The sequence below is a fragment of the Ctenopharyngodon idella genome, chromosome 7 (assembly GCF_019924925.1).
Source record: "Ctenopharyngodon idella isolate HZGC_01 chromosome 7, HZGC01, whole genome shotgun sequence".
NCBI classification, from domain to species: Eukaryota; Metazoa; Chordata; class Actinopteri; order Cypriniformes; family Xenocyprididae; genus Ctenopharyngodon; species Ctenopharyngodon idella.
Window position 1 is genome coordinate 48,721,385 of NC_067226.1, and position 27,594 is coordinate 48,748,978.

Here is a 27,594-nt window from a genome sequence, read left to right on the forward strand (position 1 = left end):
CATATTTCATTTAACAGTTCATTTAAAAATTCATTAAAATTCCATTTAACAATAACATGGCCAGATACAATAACAATAAACAACTCGAATGGCACAAACACAGACAGGAGTGAAATCACAGTTGTAATGGTACGACTAAAGCCTCTTGTAGCTCTTTCACTTTGTCCTGGAGCTTCTCTTTCTTGGAAAGCTTTCGCCCCTCTCTCTCTCTCTCTCTCTCTCTCTCTCTCTCTCTGTCTCTGTCTCTCTCTCTCTCTCTCTCTCTCTCTCTCTCTCTCTCTCTTTTACCTGCAACATACATCACACATACTGTCACACAACCATTTAACAGTCATTCAAAGGTTATACTCTATTCAGTTACTGTGTAGTTCTATGGAAATATAACTTCATAATATATAAAGTACATTTTACTATGATACAGCAAATGTAATCAATAGACATTTAACTGAATAGCACAATGTAAAGTAACTGTGGTACCACATCATATTACGGCTCAGTAATAACAGGGTAATACTATGGTAATAACAACATTATTACTTATAAATTACATGAAAATAATGGAAATTGCATGTCATTTCCTAGGTAATAATGTAGATATTACCATGGTATCACCCTGTTATTACCAAGCTGTAATATGAAGTGAAATATCATTAATATACAAAGTGCAATCTCAAAAGCAGTGCTACATAGGCCTAGGTAAAAGAAGGACAAAATTCAAAAAATTTGCCTGAGCACAAAAACCTTTAAATTTACAGTGTAATGTCTATTTATTCAAATCATGTTTTGCTATGGCATGCATTAAATACATATTATATGCAATAAAGGTAATAGAAAAGAACAATACCATTCATTTGTAAGGTCGTGTCACAGGGGTGTGACGGGACTGATGTGACGGGGCCTGACCCTTTAGCTCGTCCTCCTCAAAAAAAACAAAAAAAAAACATACAAAAACTAGCTTAAAATCATACAATTCAATGACAGAACTCACCCTTGATCAGTGTCGGCTTCACCTCAGTCAAATGATGTCACTTCCTCTGAGTCATACCCTTAAAGGCCTATTGCACACATTTTATGTAGAGTTTTATGTAAACGTGACAGGACTGACCGAAAACATGGGGACAGTTGTAAAATAGTATTTATTTGTAGAATTTATGCATAATTTAATGTTTTTAATCAATTGATGTGAATGATAACAACTTAAACTTTTATTTTTGAGTTTTTTTTTCTAAATAACAGTTTTTAGCGTAACAAAACTATGAAAGCTGTAGCTCCAATTTGGCTGAGGACAAGGACAAAAACAGGATTTGTAATTTTCAAAAGTGTTTTTAATAAAGAAAGAAAAAATATCTGAGAGCCTAATGAATGACATATTCATTTACAGAACAACTCACAGAAATCAACCATCAGTCAGTTTTAGACATTTTTTGGATGAAATACTTTTCATTCACTGTAACAATTCAAGGACAGATAATGTACGTTTCTGGTAGAATGTCCCATATATATATATATATATAATATATCATTCTTCCCTCCAAAATTCTCTCAGTGTGTCTATATGGAGTTTTCAAACAACACAATCCTGCAGAATCCGATTAAAACGAAAATAAAGAGCGGGAAATGAACAAAGGAAACTGGGGGGAGGGGTGTCGCTCAAACGGTTGGCGGTAGGCGGGGGCTATCATTTAACAGCCTTTGATTGGCTCTCATTCAGCGCGTGATGCTTTGAGTTCTCCAATGAAATACGAGTTTATAGGTGTGGCCTATGAAAACAGGCAATCAGATTATTCCCGTCTCTCTTTGAAAATTAGCATAAGGTAGTGAATAAAAGGCTCTGTTTCGCTCTTGAGTTCACATTGATTCGTCAGTTTTGCGATCATTCAGCATCATGCCTGAACCAGCCAAGTCCGCGCCTAAGAAGGGCTCCAAGAAGGCCGTCACGAAGACCGCCGGTAAGGGAGGAAAGAAGCGCAGAAAGTCCAGGAAGGAGAGCTACGCCATCTACGTGTACAAAGTGCTGAAGCAGGTTCATCCTGACACCGGCATCTCCTCCAAGGCGATGGGCATCATGAACTCTTTCGTCAATGACATCTTCGAGCGCATCGCCGGTGAGGCGTCTCGTCTCGCTCACTACAACAAGCGCTCCACCATCACGTCGAGAGAGATCCAGACCGCCGTGCGTCTGCTGCTGCCCGGTGAGCTGGCCAAACACGCCGTGTCTGAGGGCACCAAGGCCGTCACCAAGTACACCAGCTCCAAGTAGAGTCCCCGAGACTCTCACAGACCCAAAGGCTCTTTTAAGAGCCACCCATCTACTCCGATAAAAGAGATTCTGATGATTGAAATTATTTAAGTGGTAAGAAGTTGTCACTTCTGCTTTACTGTATCTCAGTTTGTTTATAAGTGTTTTGCATATTGAAAGTTTAATACTTTAATCAGCCAAGATGTGACTAGTAGACTAATCCTATTCTCAGTTTCAATCACGTGCTTGTGAGTTTATTCAAAATTGCTGCTAATTATAAGTTCTGAAAAGATCTATGAAAATACATCTAGAAACTTTTCCTTCGATGACAGTCTTTGTCACCCCACTTTCTCCTATTTGAGGCCAGAATCAAGTATAACTTGTTTTCTGGACTGTCAGCAGTCAATTAGACTGAGGCTGATGAAGATAAAGTAATTCTCCGACACTAGTAACTCTAACTCCAGTAAATACATCAGGTACAGAGACAGAATCATCCTTAAGGGACTGAATTTACTAGTTATATATAGTTGCATTCCTAAATTCTTGGTCTACTCCAGGGAGAAAAATAGAAACTAACAATAAAAATGAAGGGAGGTGTTGATGTGCCCGTTTAGTCACAACATGACACCTTTTTTGTTGTTCGAAACATGATAGCCATAAAGAGATCTTTTATTTTACTGACAAAAAGAGTAGCAAATAATAAAGTGTAATTAGTGGAAATATAATACAATTTACCTCAGGAAATGGGAGCCCAAAAATAACAAAATAATCTGCCAACTAATTTTAGAAGAAACTAATTTATGTAGTAAAATAAAAATCCACAAAACAAGAGAAAGTGTTTAACACTTGTGGTGTACCTGGTCAGATATGACAGGCCTGCAAAAAATTGCTTATAAATATTTTGTTATGCTACCTTATCAATAAATAATGGATTCAATCTTTTTGTCAACTTGTTGTCTTTCAATTAGGACAGGTTTTGTATTTATTTTTGGAACTGATTGATCGTAGGCCTCTGATCTGAGCCTCACTGATTTGAGGATTAAGTTCATCTCTGTGTAAAAGAAAGCCTGTAATACTCAAAATAGTTTGTTTGTGTACATGAACGTGTGTGTATGTGCGCGGATGCACGAGTCTGTATGTATCCACACATGCGGAAGTCCGAAGTCTTTATTTTTGCAAGCTCACATGTACATATGTGAACATGAACACGCTCCTGAACACTAATTGTTTCTCTGATTTTTGACTCCCCCATTCATTTTCAACGGGCGGTCATTTCTGACCAATATAAGCTCAGATCAGTGAGGCCTACGATCAATCAGTTTCAAAAATAAATACAAAACCTGTTCTAATTTAAAGAAAATAAGTTGACAAAAAGATTGAATCCAGTATTTGGTGATAATGTAGCATAATGAAAGATTAATAAGCAATTTTTTGTATTCTGGTCATTTTTGACCGGGAACACCACAAGTGTTACAATGTGGAAAAAAACCCACAAAACATTACAAAAAGTATCAAAACAAAATTTGGGAAGTTGTCAGACTGTGTGAGTAAAGTCAGTAAATTTTAGCCCAATGTAAGAACATTAACTAACATTTTCGGGTACGGGAAAATCCTCTCCAGGTCAAAATGACCTGAACACAACATGAAGGAAACAAGGGATGCCCCACTCCTTACAAAACCCTTAACACGTATTTTCATGACATTGTTAGAGTAATGCACAAGTTATACAACAAATGGGTCTGGGAATGTAGACATGAAGGAAACCATCAAGCAAGATGAATCGCTTCTTGGTTGATTGTGGACCGTTTATATCTTGACACTAATCAGCAGCAGGTGACAGCAATCTGCTCAGACAATGGAGAAAACAAGCAAACACCAGAATAACACTGATTATCTCTTCATCACGGCTCCTGTTAGTGGGTGGATATATTAGACAGCAAGTGAACATTTTGTCCTCAAAGTTGATGTGTTAGAAGCAGGAAAAATGGGCAAGCGTAAGGATTTGAGCGAGTTTGACAAGGACCAAATTGTAATGGCTAGACGACTGGGTCAGAACATCTCCAAAACTGCAGCTCTTGTGGGGTGTTCCCGGTCTGCAGTGGTCAGTATCTATCAAAAGTGCTCCAAGGAAGGAACAGTGGTGAACCGGCGACAGGGTCACGGGCGGACAAGACTCATTGATGCACGTGTGGTCCGATCCAACAGATGAGCTACTGTAACTCAAATTGCTCCAGAAGTTAATGCTGGTTCTGATAGAAAGGTGTCAGAATACACAGTGCATCAGTTTGTTGCGTATGGAGCTGCAGACCAGTCAGGGTGTCCATGCTGACCTCTGTCCACCGCCGAAAGAGCCAACAGTGGACACGTGAGCATCAGAACTGGACCACGGAGCAATGGAAGAAGGTGGCCTGGTCTGATGAATCACGTTTTCTTTTACATCACGTGTGTGCGTCACTTACCTGGGGAACACACATATATACATATATATTATTTATTTATTACTATTATTCACTTCACCTGTCAGTGGTTATAATGCTATGGCTGATATATACAGTAGTCAACATTTGAAGTGGATCAAAAAAGTTCATCAAAGTTGTCCTAAGAAGAATATTTTAGAACAACTTTCTGCAGAGTCAATAGCTACAGATCTCCAAACTTCGTGTGGCCTTCAGATTAGCTCAAGAACAGTGTGTAGAGAGCTTCATGGAATGGGTTTCCATGGCCGAGCAGCTGCATCCAAGCCTTACATCACCAAGTGCAATCCATGCCTTCTCGTCCAACATCAGTGCCTGACCTCACAAATGTGCTTCTAGAAGAATGGTCAAAAATTCCCATAAACACACTAAACCTTGTGGAAAGCCTTCCCAGAAGAGTTGAACCTGTAATAGCTGCAAAGGGTGGGCCAACTCCATATTAAACCCTACGGATTAAGAATGGGATGTCATTAAAGTTAATGAGCACGTAAAGGCAGGAGTCCCAAAACTTTTGGCAATATAGTGTGTGTGTGTGTATATATATATATATATATATATATATATATATATATATATATATATATATATATATATATATATATATATATATAATATATATATATAAATATATAATTAAACATGAATTGTTGGATCTTTAAAACCTCGTGTCATTGATGTCATCAAAATCCAACCAGCCGAGTAAACTCTGATACTGTTAGTTTATGAATAAAATTATATCCATTTAAGGACATCAATGTACAAAGTCTGTTGTTTTAGGCCAGAAGTGTCTCAGTTTTGGTTCAGGGTTAGAGAGATGCTGTATGTTTGGTTTTATGTCCTCACTAATATAGTGTTTAAACTCCAAATGTTTGAACATGATTGTAGTTATTATCAGCTCTTCAGCTCGTGTCGTTCAGACTTCAGTACAGATCCCAGTTTAACCTGCCGGTGTAATTCTGAACACCTTCATTATTGATCTGGTGTTTGTTTAGGGTTAGAGATGAACTATATAGTCTGAGCAAAACCCCAACATCAGTGTAAATATATCAAACATATTCTGTAAAAAATATGACTGTTTTATGATTTAGTTTTTAAAATATGACACGATTACATTAAGTGGCCTGTGCTTTATTATTTACATTTGTTCATTTAGCAGATGATTTTATCCAAAGAGACTCATGAAGGAATACAGTCTTAAAGAGGCAATGACATGAAATGATGACAATACAAACATTGTCCAGAAAAGTACAAGCTAGAACAAGGAGGGAAAGAAGATATAGAAAGAAAAAGATGTATTTTAAGTCAGTTGATATGCCTTGATGTAAACGAGCAATTGATTCAGATGAGCTTTAACACAATCCTCATTCTGATGAAAACTGAGAATCAGGAGAAACAAATTATGACAAACTCACATTTTTACATGATGTACACCAGCTTATGAAAATGTACTTAAGTTAAAACATTAATACTCGTGTGATCAGATGTCTATATTTATTATGATGATTATTATTATAAGGACAGATGATGTGCAGGTGAAGATGAGGGTCATGAGAGTCACAGACAGACTCCAGATGATGTTCATGTGCTTCAAGCGCCCAAAACAACAGCTGTATGAAAGCCTCCTCTCGCCCCTCACTGATGCTGATTTCATTCAAGTCTCTTTCAGACTGTTTTCTGAACACACAGAGGACGCGTTCAGGCTTTGATCAACTTTTACACTTCAAATATCCATCAAATTTACACGCGGCTTTTCCCCGTGGCTGATGCTCGCCTCGGATTTGATCTGACGGAGGCAAAACAAACATTTCCTCTTGCCGTATTTTAGTCTCTAATGAAAGCTCAGAACCTCTGCTTGCTGTTCACCTTGTTTTGACTGTGACAAACTATTTTCCCGCTCCAGTTTTGCTCCAAATGTAAGAGAAGAAAACACAAGCGTGAGCGGCTCGTGGACGCGCACAGACACGGAGCGGGCAGGTTGAGTCTACGAGGTTCTCATGTGTTGTTTAAGAGCGCAGCGCCGCTCGAGCGCTATTCATTGCTGAAAGCAGACAGCGTTTGAAACACTTGATCCGATCAGAGAGAGATGGCAGAAACCGCCCCAGCCCCGGCTGCTGCCGCCCCGGCCAAAGCGCCCAAGAAGAAGTCAGCTGCGAAAGCCAAGAAAGCAGGTCCAGGCGTCGGTGAGCTCATCGTCAAAGCTGTGAGCGCCTCCAAGGAGAGGAGCGGCGTGTCCCTCGCCGCCCTGAAGAAAGCTCTCGCGGCCAACGGCTACGACGTGGAGAAGAACAACTCCCGCGTCAAGATCGCCATCAAGAGCTTGGTGACTAAAGGCACTCTGGTGCAGGTCAAAGGGACCGGCGCCTCGGGCTCATTCAAGCTCAACAAGCAGCAAGCCGAGACCAAGAAGAAGCCGGCCAAGAAAGCGGCTCCTAAAGCGAAGAAGCCCGCGGCCAAGAAACCCGCTGCTGCCAAGAAGCCCAAGAGCGCCGCGGCAAAGAAGCCCGCCGCTAAGAAATCGCCCAAGAAGGCCAAGAAACCCGCCGCCACAGCCGCTAAGAAGGCGACGAAGAGCCCCAAGAAGGCAAAGAAGCCAGCAGCCGCTAAGAAAGCAGCCAAGAGCCCCAAAAAGGCCAAGGCGGCTAAACCTAAGGCGGCAAAGCCTAAAGCCGCCAAGCCCAAAAAGGCAGCTCCCAAAAAGAAGTAAAAATCTGTTTGTTCCTCAACGGCTCTTTTAAGAGCCACCCACTAACTCTGAGTAAAGAGCAGAACTGTGTATGTTAATGATTTCTGTTTAATTTGAAAGGAAGAAGTGAAGATGAGACCTTTGAGCACTAAAACTCATGCAATCTGAATAATATAAAATAGCTAAAATAATTGAGTTTTGAATATTCATGTTTAGTAAACAATTTGTATGCATATAAAAATTAATCAAAAATGGCCATAAAACTAATGAGGGTTCATACAGTGATCACAGTCCAAATAGGTTGTTGTATAACTGCAGAATATACACACACAACACTGCTGGAGAACTGTGACAATACAAACAATCCCACAGACAACAATATGAACAGTGATTAAACTCCAATATTACAATATGAACATAATTCTGTAGTGTGTGAAAGTGTAGCACTTTTTCAGGAACAGCATAACATCCATTTTGTACTTATTTGAATTTTCTTATTTGAATTATCAAATACTTCAATAGTTTCACAAAAACTTGTGCATAATTATTCCCGCCAAAAAGGGGGTTGGGCTTTGGAGGGAAGTTCAGTGATTGGTTGAAAGCTTAACAGACTCTAAACCAATGGGCGACTGACACTCTCCTATAAAGACAGTGTGTGGAGGAATATTTCTCATTCTTGATCTTCCTTGTAAAGGTTGTAGTTGTAAAAACGAAACTCCAAAAATGAGCGGCAGAGGCAAAACCGGCGGCAAAGCAAGAGCGAAAGCCAAGACTCGCTCCTCCAGGGCAGGACTGCAGTTCCCCGTCGGTCGTGTTCACAGGCTTCTCCGCAAAGGCAACTACGCAGAGCGCGTCGGTGCCGGTGCTCCTGTCTATCTGGCGGCTGTGCTCGAGTATCTTACCGCTGAGATCCTGGAGTTGGCTGGAAACGCCGCTCGGGACAACAAGAAGACCCGCATCATTCCCCGTCACCTGCAGCTGGCGGTGCGCAATGACGAGGAGCTGAACAAACTTCTGGGCGGAGTGACCATCGCTCAGGGCGGCGTGCTGCCCAACATCCAGGCCGTGCTGCTGCCCAAGAAGACCGAGAAGCCCGCCAAATCCAAATAAACGAGCTCCAGTCTATGACTAAACCCAAAGGCTCTTTTAAGAGCCACACATTTTATCTGATAAAGAGCGCTTTTCTTTGTTAATATTTAATACTATAAACGCAGTGGGTGAAATAAAAATAACCCATAAAAACAAAATGTTTGTTCTGCATCAAAAGTTACAAAATAAATAGCAGTTGCAAGATGCGTTTTAGAGGCATGTGTCTCTAATGTGTCTGATAGAGATCAATATGATTGTTTAGAGACATATTAACGCCCCACAACCCATTCTATAAATGATAATATAGTTGTCTACCGTGCTGCTGACCAAAAAGCCCGCCAAATCCAAGTAAACATATTAAACACAAGTAACGCAAAGGCTCTTTTAAAAGCCAAACATTTTATCTGATAAAGATCGCTTTTAATAACATGCAGTGGGTGAATAATCAGAAAATGACTTATCAAACAAATGAAATGTTAGATTGTTCTGTGTGGGTATTTACATATACAATATTAGCAGCAAAGCGTCTTGAGCGGGAAACCCTCCACTTGTTTGAAAAGAGGAAACGCGCAGTCATTGGCTAGCGGTCATAAGCACACGTCACACACTAGCCAATCACAGGCCTCTACACCCCCTCGCGTAACTATGAGCTCATGGCCGCGCAATGCTTTAAAAGCAGGCGTGTGACATAAAGCAGCATTTCCAGCACAAGCAGGACAGAGAGAAGAGAAGTTCAGCAATGGCAAGAACCAAGCAGACCGCTCGTAAATCCACCGGTGGTAAAGCCCCGAGGAAGCAGCTCGCTACTAAAGCAGCGCGGAAGAGCGCGCCAGCCACCGGCGGCGTCAAGAAGCCCCATCGCTACAGGCCCGGGACCGTGGCTCTCCGAGAGATCCGCCGTTATCAGAAGTCCACCGAGCTGCTGATCCGCAAACTGCCTTTCCAGCGGCTGGTGCGAGAAATCGCTCAGGACTTCAAGACGGATCTGCGCTTCCAGAGCTCCGCTGTCATGGCCCTGCAGGAGGCCAGCGAGGCTTATTTGGTCGGTCTGTTCGAGGACACCAACCTGTGCGCCATCCACGCCAAGAGAGTCACCATCATGCCCAAGGACATTCAGCTGGCCCGCCGCATCCGCGGAGAGCGCGCTTAAACCCGCATCAGCGCATCACACCCCAACGGCTCTTTTAAGAGCCACCAAAACTGATCTGAATGAGATCATTTCCATCAAGTTATTATTACAGAAGTTTTGGCGTTTGTGTCAAACCAAAGTTTCAGAAGTCAATGTATACAAGTTATAAAGTATTTGAGGCTTTTTTTTTTTTTTTTTTTTTTTTTTTTTGTCTGCCTCCATTGAAGCTCGTTATCACTTAGAGAATTTAAAATGACTTACCTGTATAATATGAAATAATGCAATATAGAGTAACATTTTGAGTGAGTACATGTCTGATAAGTTATTTAATATCTAAACTTTTAGTAAAATAAACATACTGGATAGCGTTCGCTGCACATAATTTTAAAAATGTTTTTTAAATGTATTCAGGGACAATATTATATTAACATTTTAAGATGTATGCAGGCAGTAAAGTTGTGAAAGAATCGAACATAAATCCTGCATTTTAGCACTATAGTTTAACATTAAAATAATTCTGTCTGGGTCTCAACTGTTTGCGATTTCTAAATTTCCTTTACTAAAGAGGTAAAAACACTTAAAACATTCATGTACAAACACAAGCAGAAACAAGATATAACACAGATGTGCCACAATATAATCATTTTACTTTAATATCCCTCTTTGTTTACTTTGTTGAGCTTTCTGTGTAAACTAGTAAAACTGTAAATTATATGATCTTTGTGAAATAAATGTTTATGAAACTTAATTTAAATTGTAAACAAACCTCCAAGGATGGGATTAAATCACGTGCTCTGGCTATATTTGAGGGGAGGGGCGTGTTGCGCCATGTGACATGCCGCTGGTTTCTGTCAGGTCCTGTAAGCAAATGTAAAAGACCTCCTTGTCTGATTCGCCATTCATTTCTTATCATCGTCTGATAGAGATCAGTGAAACATGTCTGGAAGAGGTAAAGGCGGTAAAGGGCTCGGAAAAGGAGGCGCTAAGCGTCACCGTAAAGTTCTGCGCGATAACATCCAGGGAATCACCAAACCCGCCATTCGTCGTCTGGCTCGCCGCGGCGGCGTCAAGCGCATCTCCGGGCTGATCTACGAGGAGACCCGCGGTGTGTTGAAGGTGTTTCTGGAGAACGTTATCCGCGATGCCGTCACCTACACCGAGCACGCCAAGAGAAAGACCGTCACCGCCATGGATGTTGTGTACGCGCTGAAACGACAGGGACGAACCCTGTACGGCTTCGGAGGATAAACATCTGAAACCAGGAGAAACTACAAACCCAACGGCTCTTTTAAGAGCCACACACTCTGTCACATAAAGAGTTATCAAATAATATTGATGATTAATGTGTTATTTAGACATGAACAATAAAACGCTTCCGTGTAAACCATGAAAATATGTGAGTCATCAAAAAGAAGTTAATGGTTTCTTAATAGTTATTTTAACGTTGTTATGAGTCCAGTTTCTTTTTCACAAACTTTATAACAGTTTCAGAATCCCCGAGACTCTCTCAGACCCAAAGGCTCTTTTAAGAGCCACCCATCTACTCCGATAAAAGAGATTCTGATGATTATAGATTTTGTTGTGAATATTATCTTCACAACTAGGTTTAATGTTGAAAGATTGTGTGTTTTTTTTTTTTTTTTTTGTATTGCTAGTTTAATTCTTGTTTGGTAAGGTTGAGGTAAAGGTTATTGAATTTAGAAATTGAAGTATAATTAAACTCTTGGTATTTGGAAAAAGATGATCCAGTTACATTTATATGGTTTTGGGATGAAGTAAACATGTTTTCAATGTTGGATAAAGGACTGAGCTTAATCTCAATTTTAGCTTTAAAATTTTCTTAATTTCTGAATGTACTCTTGCTGTTAAAGCACTTAAACTTGAGCTCAATAACTGTTGCTATATGATACTTCATGATCTATACGTGTGGGAATCAGGTTCTGTATGCTTTTATAAAGCATTTGATATAAGGTTCGTTACTGTAGACCGGTCAAGTTGATTAGTCAATTTCTGATTCATTTTAATAGTTTGTGCTAATAAAACAATTTTAGTGAAAATTACTTGTCAGGTGGGTATTTTTTTAAAATGGTCTGATTTAAAAAAAAAAAAAAATCAATCTTTGGATTCATCATTCAGTTTCTTACAGACTAAAGACCTGCAGCTGTCTGTAAATATATATTTAATGCAGTATCTTCCCCTGACCTGTCAGATGATGATGACTGAAGGACAATAAGAGCTCTGAATATCACACAGCTGTCACTGTACTGTAGGCACATGGATCAAATATTATGCTTTTTAAACAGTACTTGACCCTCTGCTTGTGTTAATGTCGCATTGGACTAAAACTTACCGTGTGTGGTAATTTTGGATGAATGAATGAATGAATGATGGATGCACTTCAGTATAGGATGAAGTTTTTTTTTTTTTTTTTGGGTGAACTAATATTTTAAAGAGCAGCCCTCCAAGTTCATCAAAATGTGTGAGGTACGTCATGTCTGTTTTAATAATTTAACAAAAAAGTAGTTATTTATATTTTTATTTAAATAACTTTTTGGCATGTTAACTGTTCAGCTTCATAATGACAGAAAAACATCTCACAGGACTCCACACTACATGATGTTTAAGGAGCCACTGGCCCCTAAATGAAGACATTGTGGCAAAAAAACATGGTTTTTGAATAGGGCTGGGCAGTAAACGATATGTCGAGATCACAATACAATTTATGGCTAAAAATAAGCTCTGGACATTTTTACTGTATATGGATTAATCTAATCCATCTGCAGTCTCACTGTATGAGGACAATCCACATGAACTTCATCTCCAGAGCTGCTCTTGAGTCACTTCACAAGCTTTTCCCTGTTTCATTTGAGAAAAACTACCATCAAATACACATTGAAACTCAAACTGAAACTGTTTGATTAACAATATAATCAATCTTTTTAAAATGTAAAGTTTTATTAATTAATTTAGTAAGACACTATTTTCCTTACTGATAGGGATGCACCTGTCTGAAAATTATTCAGTTTTAACCATCAAATGTTTTAGGAATTTGTTTTGTGTTCCTTAGTAATTTTCTTTTTCCTCTTTTTAACCCAATGATGAACAGGTGGTGACAGGGATGAATACTGGTCAAAAAGGAGAATGACCTTCCCCAATGGAGATCACTGATGTGACCGTGTGTTAGAATCTAATAATTCAACTTAATAATACAATTCAAGAAGATCTGTTCAGGTTGAGCGATTTAGCACAGAAAAGCTGGTACCAGGGTATCAAATGGAAGACTCAGACACAGAGAGTGCAGTTCAACCAAGATACAAAGTTTATTCGGCCAGAGGGTCAACATATGTTTGAAAATATAGGAAGTGAAAATGACAACTCAGCATTAATTCAATAAGTAGAGATTGTACACCACTCTAAGAAAAGCAACATGTTCTCTAAGCATGAAGCAATGACTAGACAGAGATACAGAGACAGAGAAAAATGGATGTTCTTAGAATCTCACAATGGCCACTTTAAGACAGAACGTCTTACCAGTTGAACATCCATGTGCATTTATAAGAATTTAGGAATTTATATTCATAGGAATTTATAATGCAATTCGACTAATGATTTTTGAACTTTGCCTATCCTATACACAATCACTGTTCCCTTCTGGTGTGCTTCTTTTGGTTTTATTATATTTACCAGGGCAGTATCTGGAGGTCTTGCCAATAATCTGTTTTGTAATGATAGCCACGCATCTACTGCACCATCTGGTGGAAACGGATATATTATGGCAACTTTAGCAAAGATAACGTTTTCAAGTGGTAGTCCGAGGTTTGATAGTGCTTTTGATGCTACTTCAAACCATGTTTTTCCTTGTACTATTGTCCACTCACGTAATAGGTCCGATAAGGACATCAATATTCATGTTGATATATTTTGAAAATTCCGTTCTTTATTGTGAACGGGTAAAACACAATTCTGTCCGGATATGGTCTCTGAAGTATTATGTTTTCCAATCTTGGTTCTGACTCTAGGGAACTTTTAATCAAGTGAATAATCTTCTCGCCGAATGCTTCGACAGCTTCTATGGATGAACACTGTGTGAAACTCTCTAGCGGCGGTACATCCATAAGAATTTGGCCCTTAGTGCTTACAGGGTTGTGTAAAGAGTTAGCACTGTTTGACTCAATGGGCCATATATCTTCTCGCTTTGGATTACCCCCACCTCACTATTTGAGGTAGTTCTTTCCTCCGCTTAATCAGTGTTTTTCCTCCTCCTGTTAGGCAGTAAGGTGAATCCCCTTTTGAGATTCTGTTTTTGAATTGGAGCTTGACTGCTCTCCTGTAGGACAGTGCTTTATTCTTGAAGCGTGTATCCACTGCGGTTGGTAATCTGTCAGAACTCCTGTCCCGGTTACTGCGATCACAGTGGCTGGTCCAAGATACCTTGGTTCTCCCACCTTCGTTGGTTTTAAGCTTTTGATCAGCACACTTTGACCTGGAACAAAAGGGTGAGTGGGGTTTTCTGAAGGAAGAGGAAGACACAGAGAGACATCAGCACATATGGAATTAAGTTTCTCAATGAGGGAAGTTACGTAGTCCTCCTGTATCACCTCCAGGTCACCTAGGAAAGTAATGCCTGCACGACCTTTAGCCCATGGGGTCGGGTAAGGCCTGCCCATTAGTATTTCAAATGGTGAGAATTTATTTGTGGAAGATGGAGTCATTCTTATCTCGGTCAATACCATGGGTAATAAATCTACCCATTTCTTCCCCGTATCTATGGCGGCTTTTGTGAGCCTTCTCTTGAGGGTCTGATTCAGACGTTCGACGTTGCTTGAAGATTCTGGATGGTAGGGTATGTGGAACTTCCATGTTACCCTTGACGCAAATGGCGTCCTATTATCACTTTCAATAGTGGTAGGTATGCCAAATCGAGGAATTTCTTTGGTTAGAATCTTTACCACAGTTTTAGCATCTTCTTTCACACACGGGAATGCTTCTGACCACTTCGAAAATCAATCCACAATTACCAAAAGATATTTCAAGTTACTTATTGGCGGCATGTGCGTGAAGTCAATCTGCACATTCTGAAACGGTGCTTGCGGATGCGGTAGTGCATCATGTTTAATTGGTCTGTGCGGATTTACTTGTGCACACTTAAGACATGAGTCTAGAATGAGCTTCGCAGTTTTGTGTACATCTGCAATACAATACAATTGATTGATTACTTGTACTACTTTTGCACAACTTGTGTGTGTGACAAACCATGGTAATGTCTGATGAGGATTATTAATCCTAACTTCGGAAGTGCTATTCTTCCTTTTTCATCTCTCACAATCCCTTTTTTATCTGGGGCACAGCCGTGTTTTCGCCAATGCTGTAAGTCAGCCTGTGTCGGTTGACTCTGCGGGATCTTAATGTCAATATCAGGTATATTAGTTATATGCACAGTCATAGTTACCTGACTCTGGTTACCCATATCGAACATTGGTCTGATTTGGGCCTTCGCTGCTTCCTTGGCTATTTTATCTACTTTTCTGTTCCCTACAGCTTATTCGCCATCCCCTGTTGTGTGACCTTTTACCTTTACTATGGCCACTTTGGCGGGTAACTGTACTGCCTTAGTTAATTGTCCTATTAAATTTGAATGAGCTATGGGTTTTGAATTCTCTAGCTTCCCATGTTTTGGCAAAGTGATGTACCACCCCCCCATGCATACTTCAAGTCAGTGTAAATTGTTACACGTTTTCCTGCCATCGGCTCGCATGCTCGTATTAATGCAACCAATTCAGCAGCTTGAGCAGAATTGTAGTCCAAGGAAAAAGTCTCTATTATCTCTCCAGTGTCTAACACCACTGCATAGCCACAAAGATAAACCCCATCAGAAGGTTTTGAACATGACCCATCAACATATACATTCTCCCCCCCCATCCAGGGGCGAGTCCAAAAGATCGGCCCTGGAGGAACATGAGGAAGTCAATTCGATGATACAATCATGATCTGTAGAATTATCTTCATGGTTTCAAAAAAGATGGACATTAGTACTTTTCTTAACCTTTAAAACTAAACACTCATGTTTAAAGACTCTTATATTATGTAATTGATAACATGAGGCTAATCCAGCAATCAAAGTCCAAACTGGAAAATTAAAACCTGAAAATTAAGTTAGGGAAACTGGACAACTGGATGGGCAAGACCAGGCAGTGTTTGTTTCATTGGTAATTATGAATTATGAATAATATTTTTCATATTTTTCTTTCTTTCTACACACGTCCTCTCTGGAAATAGGTGAAAAGTACCATGACTGAAGTCTGCTTAACTAATAATTATTACCTAATTGTCTGTTAGATAATACCCAACACACATTTCTTTCTTCAGAACGTAGAAACAAAAATATTAAGACATTTAAAAATTTGTCTTTGACATTTGAGTTCATAGATAAATTTGGTCCCACATTCACCTAGTCGAAGAGTTAAATCATACAGTGCAATTCAAATATAATCACACTAAATATTATCATATAAAGGTTGTCTCGTTCTTGTACAGTCTTGAATTCACATCCAGCTGAGAAGAAAGATGAACGTTTTTCTCATTTTGTCATTGTATGAGCTGCACTGTTGGGCATTTCCAGTGTCAACGAAGAGACTAACTGACAGCATTCGATCATCCATGAACTTTGCAGAGAAAAAGAGGATAAAATATTTAACTGAGAGTAAAATACAAATATGAAACGTGTTTTGTGAGTCTGAAATATAAAGCATTGCTTTACTTACAGTTCTGATATCTGATGTTGTAGGCAACAGGTCCTCTGATCGTGAAGCCGAGGTAGAACGACACTTGGCCTCGTCTGCACACACTGGCCTGATTGTGAGCGATGACTGGAATCTGTTGCCCATTTCTAACAGCAAACACTTTATGATCCTCCACCTTCCCATTGATACGCTGAAGACATTTGACTTCTACACTTCCATCTCCTTCAGTGAGGAGATCCAGATCAGTTTTATCTAGCTTTGAGTGAACCGGCCTCTGCAAACTATGTTGATGAGGTTTTAAGGCATGAACCAGTCTCTGCAAGCCTTCTCCTTTCCCATAGAAGAACAGAGGCTCCAGGTAGCGACCGTGAAGGTATTTCTGATACGTCCTCTTGTATGACTGACTCATATATTTGACACAGTTTTCAAGGTTTGGAGGTTTTGGCTTTGCCTTCTTTGCTTGATCAGACCAAAAGAGCAAAAGGATCAAGAGGTAAAACTCTGGGCTTCTGCCATGAACTTCTGTCGACCAGAGTTTCTGTAACCTGTCCTGAAGCTCTTGTGATTTTTCAGATGGTTCATCAGACTGACTCAAGATGATGTTGGCAAAAATGTAGAGAATGGTTTGGGTTTCATTTTTGGACTGGAGTTTTTTGATTGCACTCAAATTCTTTTTAAGCACATCAATGTCAGATTTTAGGAAATGAAGCAGTCCTCCAAAAGACTTCATTTTTTTCTCATTCAGGGCCATTCTTTCAGTCTGCTCTGCCTGTTTAAAATATCGCTTGTAGCAATCTTCAACATCTCTATGAAAGTAGTCTGGTTCCTCTGTGTTGTAGCTTAGTCTTGAGAATGCCAGGTACCATTCAAAGAAGTCATATTTCGACTCAACTTCAGCTTCGAGAAGCTTTTGTTCTGATTGTTCTAGAGGTTCTGAGCTTTTTATCTCCTTGCAAACCTGCAGAAAACCAAAATGTCCCCTGTTATTGAATCTGGTGTCATCATCTAACTCATGTTCAGCTGCTTCCGCTTCATGTTTAAATGCATCAATGGCAGACTGTGCAATGTCCAAACACGTGTTTATGTCTAGACATGATTTTTTAACTTCACTCCGCAGGTGGTTTTTGTAAACTTGCCCCAATGTGTCCCTAATATGAGATTTTTTGGAGTCTCTTTTAATGGCTTCTTCTGCCCATTTTTCTGCCTCCTGATATTTGTCTTCCTCCATTACCTCAATGTAATACAAACGTGCAAGTGCTTGAGGATAAAAAGGGTCTGTGGAGAACAAATTTAAAGCCATCTCCAGCAAACTAATGCATTTGTTAGTTTTACCTTCCATTATGATGTCAAGAATCAGTCTGGAAAACTTCTGCTTTTTTATCAGACCGTAAGGTCTTGTGACTAACATTCTCTTGCAGATTTGCCCATAGTTACTCTCATTTCCTTTAACCATGCTGTTCAAGAAGTCAAGAGCGATGTCAGATCTTGTCAGATTGTTTTCAGTGAACATTTTCAGACATGCATCAGCAATCATGGGATGTTTCAGACGCATGAAGTTTTGCTTTCCATCAGAGAAAATGACTATGAGATCCATGAAAGGCTGCATTATCATTTCCACTGAAGGTTTTCCCTCATCAGTGGGCCATTTTGTTTGCTCAATGAATGTCTTGCACAAAGGCTTCAACAAGTGTGAGCCTGGGACATATGAATTCATCAAAGCCAAAAAACTGAGAAGTCTTGTGCTGCTAGACTGTTTGTCATTTCCAATGTGATTGATCATTTCTTCTGTGATCACTTTCTCTGCGTCCTCTTTCTGGAAACTTCCCTGCATTATGTTGAATGCATGAAACGTTTTCGATATTTTCTTGTGTTTCTTTTCAATCTCCTGCCTTTTCTGAGCAAACTTCTCCTTCTCATCTGGTAAGAGCTCCAGTTTCAGCTTCACGTGGCCTGGCGCTCGGACAACACTCTTCTTCACAGCATTAATAATGATGAATGCAGGATGGTCAGTTCGATCAGAGCGCTGAAGCTTTGACTGCAGATTCTTTAATAAGTAGCGTAGTGACTTATCATCCTTGTGATCCAACAGGAGAACCACAGGTTTTTTGTGTGTTTCATATTTTCTGTGCAGTTTGTTTGCCTTATCTTCAATCTCTTTTTTAAACTCCTCTTTATTTTCTGTAATCTCTGTTGTGAATGGTTCTGTCAGGATTTCACATGTGAACTCTTCCCTCAGGTCCTGCAGTACCTCCCTGACTACTGCTGATCCGCTGCTGTCTTTGTGGTACAACAGATTTATGGTTGTAACTTTCCACTGGCTTTTTCTCTGTACTCGGATCTGTTGCAGCAGTTTTTCCTTGAATTGTCTGATTTCCTCTTCAGAGAGTTTTGAGTCAAGAATCATTGTGTCGTTTAGACTGAAGTCTGCAGTGCTGCAGTTCAAAATGATCACAACTGGAGTTTGAGTATTGATGTCCCTTTTATGTATTTCTTCAATCAGGTTTTCCCAGAGATCATTCTTGATAGGCAGATCATTGTCCATCTTTTCCTTGGTGTCTAGTAGCAGCAGCACAGTTTTCCGATCTTGTTCTGCATGTTCCTCATTAGACAGCAGAAAAAGGTCCACCACTTGTTTCGACAGCTTTTTGGTGTCAGAATCGATCACTCTGGCACACCTGAGATCTTTCCGGAAATGCCAGAGCACCTGCATGGCGAGGGTTGATCCTCCACTGCCAGGCTGGTATTGTAAAGAAACATCAGTGATGAGACAGCTTTTTTCTCTTTTTTCCTCAATTAACTGTATTAAATCTTTAAAGCCATCCCTTTCCACCAATTGTAAGCTTGCTGATTTGTCAAAATTCGACCATGTTGGTGGGGCTCCTTGGAGAAAGTCAACCTCATACTGTCTAGCTCTGTCTGGATTGATCTTTGAGTCAACAGTCTCAAAGATATTGGACCATACAATGTCGAGGCATGATAGTGAATCTCTAAGTTCAGTTGGAATTGAGATTGTTTTACTGGGATTGTTTGAAGGTAATTGGTACATCATCAATCCTGTTTTATTTTGTCTTATTGCAGTTAGAATAGAGATCTTTGTGTGACAGCAGTGTCAAAAATTGTTGATAAATTCCTGTGTCCTTTTTCCAGAGCTGTGGAGACAGAAAAGATGAACAATGGGATAAGTATATTTCTCATGCCAGAATGAAGACAAGTAATGGCTGGATAAAAAAACAAAAGAACAATGATAAAATAATGATAATAATAATAATAATAATATTAATAATGATAATAATAATAATAAAATAATGGAAGGTTTGCAGAGTGAGAGCAAAATGTCTCGGGTTATGCATGTAATCATGGTTCCCTGAGAAGGAGATAAAGACACTGCATCCTAGGACACTATGGTGAATGCCTCATTGTGACCCGTGTCTGAAGCCGTGATTCAAATGCGACAATGACATTGGCCGACAACAGTCTGTGACGTCACTAGCAGTGCGACCATGAGTAAAAAAGGGCATCTGGAGTATACATCTTCATCTTTTATTTTACTTTATTTATTTATTTATTTATTTTTTGTCTGAAGGAGACGTGAGCAGTCAAGCCCCAAGCATGGCAATGAGATGCAGTGCATTGTTCCCCTTCTCATACGTAACCCAAGACGTTCACTTTCAAATGGGAACTCGCATTGCGTCCTATGACACCATAAGGAATGAAATGGCAATGCCGAGGGAATGACTGACTAATTGGCTGCCAAAACCAGGATCAATGGAATTAGAAGCTGGAGTCAGTCGGCGCCAATAGCCTCATGGGAAGTGTGCCGGCAAATAGTGCTGTTGCGCTATGGGCGACCCAAATTTGAGCCCCACCTCATGGACCTTTCCTGATCCCGTCCCCACCGAAAATAAGTCTTAAAGCAACACTGTGTAACTTTTTTTGTGTTCAGAATTTACAAAATGCATATATTGAGTGAGTACATCATGAATCCATTTTCCAAACCGTGTTTTTGTCTTATCCTAAATCACTACGGTACACCTATAAGTGTTTATATTCGGATTATTTCAGACTGGTTCGGGTCGTATCACTGTGGAGTCTCGTCATAGACATAAACAGAGAGAAGTAGCTCCAGCTACAATGTTCTTCCGCAAGACGCATGCAGTTCTGTTTATTAACTGTTCAACGGTGTTGCTTTAAAAACAGGAGTCAGATTTCCTCATTCAGGTCTGTCACGAACTGTGAGTTAGCCAAAACCCAAGCTCTGATTTATACAAAGAAGTAGCTTACACCATTCTTATTTTCCTTACCAGGGATAATGCTTCCCAAAAGAGCTCAAAGGTCTGGTAATGCCAGTCAACCAAGCCAGCGTACCTTTAAGGGAATAATGGCAAAGGGAAACAATAGAAGCCCCTCGCCTGTCACCTATATCTAGGGGGATCTAGTTGATCCTCAAACCACCCCAGGGGAATATTTTACCTAGAAATACAAATACTCCACCCTGTCTGACGGAAGTCAGCATCTTGCAAGGCCATAGCTCCGAAAAAGAAAGCTACCAATGGAAAAAGATGAAAATTCAGGCAAGTCTACCTTTCACCAGGGCACAAAGATGGGTGAGAGCTGAGGACAGGAGTCTCACTCTCACAAATTATGTGATCTAAACACAGAGGACTCGTGTTCATGAACATGACCTGGAGGTAGTGCTGTAGTACTCGAGTCTGGACTCGAGATGTTTTTCTGTTGTCTCAGACTCGTTGGTATTTGCATTCGGACTTGGTCATTGGTCTCACCAAAAGTTCTAGTTGGTCTCGACAGTTCAGTCTCACTTCTTTCCTATTCCGAGCCGATCCATTGTTACCAGCGGCGCCGCACAGGCAATAATGTCAGTTCTTGCTCTCTTCTCTCCGACGGTGAAGTGACACACACCCGCGCGGGCGCCTTCTCTATCTCACTCGTCTCATTCGCTCTGGTTCCCGCAGGTTTCGTGCTCACACCAAAAGTGCGCGCACCACCCACGCTCAGTCTCAAACAGAGACAGAAGTCAAACAGAGTCACAAGTACCAAAATGAGTGACTTACTGCACTTAAAAGGTCAAATACATACAAAATTACGGTGACCGAGAGAGCTCAACGTGCTGCAACTGAAGAAAACACATGTAAATAGAAAAAACACCAGCAAATAAAGAAAACATCTTCATCAGTTTGACAACACATGTGCTGCAAAAGTTCACAACACAAGCAAATACAGATTTGTGCTGCAAATAGCATATACCAGGCCCGGCGATCTCAAGCCCCCCTCTGCGATGATCTGAATGATGATGATGATGATGATGAGGCTACTTTTAGAATTAAATTAATATTTTAATTGGCCCTGCAATAATTTATAGCGCATCACACATAACCGACGTAATAAGATTAGCTAACTCCTCATTTAAAAAACAACTTGTTTAACACCTACATTTCTTATTAATAATTTATTAATAATATTTTTTTACGCAAAATAATACTCAATAAAATAAAACTCACTCATTAAGACAGTGTCTTACCGCCACCTACTGGCGGTTTTGGTTTAATATTTAAAAGTATCACTCATTTTAACATCATTGCTTATTTCTCTTTTGGACATTTTTTTTTAATTTAAAACATTATTTATTTTATAAAGGTAAAAAAAAAAAAAAAAAAAAAAAAAAAGCACTTTAATGCACAATCAGTTTAAGGGGGAAATATTGTCCCTTAATGGACAGCAGCAGTCTCAGTGGAAGAGAGGGGGTATGCAGAAGGAGGTTAAATGCCTCAGGGGGTACGCGACTGTAAAATGTTTGGGAACCACAGCTGAAGTGAATTTAAAAACAAGCAACCAGCTAACATGCACACTTAATTATTAGTTTATTTATCGCAAGTCATCGTTATTGCAAAACCCCCGACTGGTTTATTGTTCTAGTTACTTTGTAGGCCTATTGTGGATTTTTTAGGGCAAGCAATAAGTTCAAGAATAGGAACATGTCACTTTTTTTTTTTTTTTTAGTGACACCTGTGTTGCTTGTTATTTTTTTTACATTTTCCATTGGTAGCCAAAAATGTGATTGTTACACTATAATAAAAAAGACTGAAAATGTGAAGTTGCACTTCAGCTTTATGTGACTTTAGTGAAATTGCTCTACCTAAAGTAAATAAAATAGCCTAATTTGATCCTACAGAGTTGTTACTCTGCACATGCTTTTTGATCATTACAAATAATAATGCAAAATGATTATCTTAGAATAGAAGATACGCTGTCTCTCGCATCACATAAATTATCAATATTTATGTACATGGTCTTGAAGAGGATTCTTTTTTTTTCTGTCTCGACTGTCTCATTTGGACTCTGTCTCGACTCGGACTCGAACCTCTTTGGACTCGGTCTCGACTAGTCCTGGACTTGAACTTGTCTTGGACTCAACAAAGGTGGACTTGACTACAGCCCTACCTGGAGGACATGATGAAAGGGAGGGTACGACTCCAGTCCAGCCCTGCAGCATGTGGACCACACTGGGCTCTTGCGCAGGAGCAGAAAGCCTGCTTACAGAACCCTGAGAGGAGGCCAAGCTCATCCAGACTAACAGTCTCAGGGGCATTACGAAAATCTACCTGAGCAGGCATTCAGTAAGCCTATAAGGAAGCTGCATATCATGACCTCAAAGGGGAAGGCAGCTTAACATTGTAACTATTCTAAAGTTAGAAACCTAGAACCACCTGATATAAAATCTCAAATGAGATAGTCGCTCTGCCTAGATAACTGAAGGCGTCGCCTGCTTAGAGGACCCATTTTATACTACAACTACAATACAATGTAACACACATTTGTTTAGATATATGAACACTTTGACACCAGTTCATTTAGTGAGTGCATTACATTTCTTTGCTGTTCCTGTTGGCGTTGGTTTCTCGCGCAGTCAAGTCATATTATGTGCTTTCTAATGTTATGGCTTTGAGGCTTATAAGCCCCCATTGTCACTAAAGTCTCGTGAGTGACTTAACTCATCTGTCAGAAGAGTTTCAGTTGTTTTACCTTTGCGTTTTATTACATTATATTTCAGCAGTGAATCTTGCTTTATATTTTATACCTTTCTTAATTAACCAAACTCCAGTAACCTAAAAACACAAAAGCACCTCTGTGTGAAAGTGTGCCCCACTCTGGAAGTTATTTCACTATCATTGTAGAAACTATTCAGCCTGTTTGAAGAAAGCTGTGATGCGAGTACTTTTATTTTAAAACCGATTCAAAGAGGAATGTGTAAAATAGCTTATTTTCCAAATGTGAATCTTCATTCAGTGTGTGTAGAGCAGTCTCTGGGGTTCAGACGAACATTTTGGCAGCACCTGAAGAGAACTGAACTTAGGGCTGGGCGATACAGCTAAAAAAATGATCACGATATAATGTTTCATGTTGAGCGCTATCGATAATTATTAAAAAAATTTTAGTAGAAAAAAAAAGTTTGAATTTAACCAAACAAACAAATAAAAACAAAACAAAATAAAATGTAAACAAATCTTTTTTTATATATTTTATATTAAGATTAAATAAATAAGTGTTAAAGAAACTTAGAGCTGCACAATTCTGGATAAATTGAGAAACTTTTTTGTTTGTTTCAAACCGAGATCACAATTCTGAATGACAACTAAACGAAATAATGTAATTTACTAGAGGTTCTGAGAAAATATTAATTGCTGCAGTCTATTTTAAAATTTTAAATACATTTGAATTAATTATTTAAAAAAACAATCTGTTTGGATGTATGATTCAGTGACACGCTCATCAATTCTCTTGTTTCATTACTGAATCAGTGTATTTGAAAGAATCTGTTGAATGAAGATTCAACGTCAAATACATTTTTAACAGTCACTTGTCGCCACCTGGTGGTGAAACAATGTAATGATTAATGCGTCATTTTCAGCGCGTTCAAAAGCTGATTTGCTCTATTTTGATCGATAACAGACATTAGTGTTTTATCTGAACTATAAACTTTTATCTCAGTACTTCTGTGATAGTTTGAATATTTGTAGCACAGAATTTTTTTTTTCTCTCTCCCTTTCTGTTAAGCCTCAATATCACAACTCGTCAGATAATCACATGTGGATAAATATATATATATATATATTTTTTTTTTTTTTTTTTTTTTTTTTTTTTTTTTTCTTCCCACAGCAAATCAGTGCTGTGTGGTATGTCCCTTCTGTTAAAGTGGATTTATTCTATTCTCTTATTAACTGTGGGTAAATAACTGGTAAACTGTTCAAGAGGTTCCTTTTTTTTTTTTTTTTTTTTTTTTTTTTTTAGAGTTAATTTTTTTTTTGTGTGTGTGTGTTTTTGTTTTTTTGTTTGTTTGTTTTTTCCCGTGACATCTATACTACTTTGGAAAGTCACGTCTCTGTCTTTAATCCCATCCGAACCAGCAGGGTCCTTCATCTTACTGTAATTCCGTTTGTTTTAAATTAATTTATTTTTTTATTTTTTCCTGGTGGAGAAATAACCGTGCAGTTCTTCCTCGTGGAGAAAATAGGTGGCGTAGTCGGGTTTTCTTACTATCTTTAGCCAAAGGTTACAAATAAATCGACAAACAGTGATAGATTCCATATTATAACTGTAGCCTACTACTACTACTACTACTACTACTACTACTACTATTATTATTATTATTATTATTATTATTTGTTTTGCCATTTCTCAAACTGGGTTTCCAAGCTGACGAGGCAGTGGAAGACTTAGCGAAACTGACATTGAGTTTTCAATGTTGCTGCTATAGCTTCGGATAGAAAATAGAAAGAAAATAAAAAGACGAGTGTGTAAATGACCAGAGAACAGCACAGCTGTTCCTTTCAGCAAACACACAGAGAGAGAGAGAGAGAGAGAGAGAGAGAGAGAGAGAGAGAGAGAGAGAGATTGTGGTTTCACTGCTTTCTCCAGAGCTGCTGTATGGATAAATGAACTAAATTAATAACTAATGATTTTTACAATGGAATGAATCAATATTGAATTTACTTAAGCTGGACAATCACACCATTTTCTTTAAGAGCCAAAATTGTTCCAGTTATCTCTGTAAAGCTGCTTTGACACAATCTGCATTGTAAAAAGTGCTATATAAATAAAGATGACTTGACTTGAAATTTTATAAAATAAAAGAGGAATTGTGATTTAGGTTAACAAAACACATAAAGTTTGAGCTTATAAAACTAATAATGAGAAATGGTGATTTGAGGTTATTATAAACATTATGATGCATCAAAATCAAAACTGACATTATAAAACAAATATATTTACAAGGTGGAAAAGGACATTCATCAAATAAAACAAAAAAAGATTTTATCAAACTTAAGTAATTTTACCTTGGAGAAATCAGGTTATATCTAACACTAAAACCTTTTTCAGGTTGGTTGAATTCAGTTATATTCAGTAATCGTAAATAATTTATTTAATCAAAAACTAAATTACTCAAACATTCGTCCTTTTTGTCGTTTCTATGTTTGAGTGCCCAAGTAAAAAAACAAACAAACAAAAATAAAAACCTTAAAATGTTTATTTCGTACTAATATATATATATATATATATATATATATATATATATATATATATATATATATATATATTTATATATATTTGAAATCCATTAACATATTTACTGACATATTGCTTAAAACATGCTGATATAAAAATTACAATTAAACTTTATTTGGAGTACTTTACTGCACAATGCACATTTGCTATTATTAAGAGTAAAATGTGTTTTAATATAATTATTAATAAGTATTGTATGATATCTGTATAATGTCTTTAAATGCACATTATTTAAAGTGTACCTGAAGTATAATTCAATTAGTTTTCAACTTCAATAGCAAAAGAAAAAAAAGAAAAAATAAACTCTAGTGTTTCTATGATTTTCCAAAAGAGGAAAACACTATAAAGAGACTGATTACACTGATCAGAAGAGAGAAATGCTCTCCTCTCGCTCAACACAGCAGAGTTTCTCTGTAACTCAATGTAAGGTAATAAAACAAAGTGTAGTGTTATATAGTGAAATGCATCATCACAGTCTGTGAAAAGGGTCTGTTTAAAGTACACTTGTATTTCCAACACTGAAATAAATATATTTTTCTTAAAAATGTGTGAATTGTCTTACCGTTCTGCTGACAGTCTGTTCTTCAGTGGCAGATAAAACAGCACAGACCTTTTATTGAGTGAAATATCACACCTCTTTTGTGTCATAAACCTGTTACACCTGAAGTGCTTTTGTCTGTTGTGAAATAAATGACTCCCTTACAAAGAGAAAGTGATGTTTAGCCTATTATACATTTATAATGCATATATTTGCTTTATTTTTTCATGCAGAGACCCATATTCCAATACATATGGGTCATTCCAACTGATTTATATATTATATATATATATATATATATATATATATATATATATATATATATAGGGTTAGGGTTCATATACACTTTCAAAAAGGATGTGTTAATTAATAACACATTTTTTGTGTTATGGCTATTTTAACACATTTTGTGTCAATTTAAGTTGATCATGTGTAGAGAGAGAGAGAGAGAGAGAGAGAGAGAGAGAGAGAGAGAGAAACAACACTGTGTCCAACACAACATGTGTTAACTATCATCCAATCACATTGCTCCTGCGTCATTCCGCAAGCCGTTAAGCAAGTTTGTGTCTCTTTCTTCATCGGTGGATGACTTGTGTTCATTTTAACACATTAAATGTGTCAGGAAGGTGATCTGCTGTTAACAAGCAGAATCAAAGGAGAAAATCACAATTTAAGTCACCATCACGGAGATCAGTATTTGCTTTAGTTGGGCTCTTGACCCTTGACTTTATAATATTGGATTTTGTTTGGCTGCTGTAACTAAGTCATAACAGCCAGATAAACAAAGAGAAAAGATGATCAGATGGTGTTGGTTATGATTTCACATAATCATTATTTGACCTGAATCACTGAACTCATTCAGAGCCCAATCTCTGAGTTAGATTTACATTATTGATTACAGCAGAAGATCAGCTTTTTCTATATAATTCAAAGGTATTTCTTAAAAAGTTGTTCTGATTAAAAAAAAAAAAAAAAATCTTTCTTTTAGGCACACAAACATCAAGATTCAGCCTGTGAATCTCAACAACGGTGACAAGCAACATATTCTGATCAGCAGATCACATTAGAAAACAAGCTACTAAAAGATCACATAAAAACAGAAAAAAATAAAATAGAGAGAATA

General features: G+C 38.4%; 7 protein-coding genes across 11 annotated transcripts in view; 6 read left to right on the forward strand and 1 right to left on the reverse strand.

The window, feature by feature from the left end:
- LOC127515768 (histone H3) overlaps nt 1-27,594 on the forward strand; it is an 81,707-nt gene that overhangs the window by 44,946 nt on the left and 9,167 nt on the right. The window contains exon 2 of one of the 3 annotated variants that reach the window (XM_051899822.1): nt 10,564-10,798. The exons of 1 other annotated variant lie outside the window; for it this stretch is intronic. The gene's annotated coding sequence lies outside the window, so the exon portion shown is untranslated. Of the gene's footprint in view, nt 1-10,181; nt 10,489-10,563; nt 10,799-27,594 lie in introns of those variants that run through there. One more of the 3 variants, XM_051899824.1, reaches the window with a different exon arrangement.
- On the forward strand, nt 1,838-2,565 carry LOC127515790 (histone H2B-like). Its single transcript, XM_051899845.1, has one exon. The coding sequence runs from the start codon at nt 1,886-1,888 to the stop codon at nt 2,258-2,260; it is 375 nt and encodes a 124-aa protein (XP_051755805.1). The 5' UTR covers nt 1,838-1,885; the 3' UTR covers nt 2,261-2,565.
- On the forward strand, nt 6,210-7,666 carry LOC127515765 (histone H1-like). Its single transcript, XM_051899818.1, has one exon. The coding sequence runs from the start codon at nt 6,797-6,799 to the stop codon at nt 7,415-7,417; it is 621 nt and encodes a 206-aa protein (XP_051755778.1). The 5' UTR covers nt 6,210-6,796; the 3' UTR covers nt 7,418-7,666.
- On the forward strand, nt 8,065-8,554 carry LOC127515777 (histone H2A). Its single transcript, XM_051899832.1, has one exon. The coding sequence runs from the start codon at nt 8,120-8,122 to the stop codon at nt 8,504-8,506; it is 387 nt and encodes a 128-aa protein (XP_051755792.1). The 5' UTR covers nt 8,065-8,119; the 3' UTR covers nt 8,507-8,554.
- On the forward strand, nt 9,186-10,146 carry LOC127515770 (histone H3). The gene has a single exon (XM_051899825.1). It carries the CDS (start codon nt 9,225-9,227, stop codon nt 9,633-9,635), a length of 411 nt encoding a protein of 136 aa, XP_051755785.1. The 5' UTR covers nt 9,186-9,224; the 3' UTR covers nt 9,636-10,146.
- On the forward strand, nt 10,551-10,862 carry LOC127515669 (histone H4). Its single transcript, XM_051899552.1, has one exon. It carries the CDS (start codon nt 10,551-10,553, stop codon nt 10,860-10,862), a length of 312 nt encoding a protein of 103 aa, XP_051755512.1.
- LOC127515752 (sterile alpha motif domain-containing protein 9-like) lies at nt 12,894-26,558 on the reverse strand. Of its 3 annotated transcripts, none has more exons than XM_051899791.1 (3): nt 26,496-26,558; nt 16,376-19,503; nt 12,894-14,097 (listed from the first exon to the last, which is right to left on the reverse strand). In XM_051899791.1, the coding sequence occupies exons 2-3, from the start codon at nt 19,401-19,403 to the stop codon at nt 13,880-13,882; spliced, it is 3,246 nt and encodes a 1,081-aa protein (XP_051755751.1). In that variant the 5' UTR covers nt 19,404-19,503; nt 26,496-26,558; the 3' UTR covers nt 12,894-13,879. The 3 variants fall into 3 exon arrangements, with proteins under 3 accessions (XP_051755751.1, XP_051755753.1, XP_051755752.1); XM_051899793.1 differs by having other exon boundaries at nt 13,955-14,124; XM_051899792.1 differs by having other exon boundaries at nt 13,955-16,276.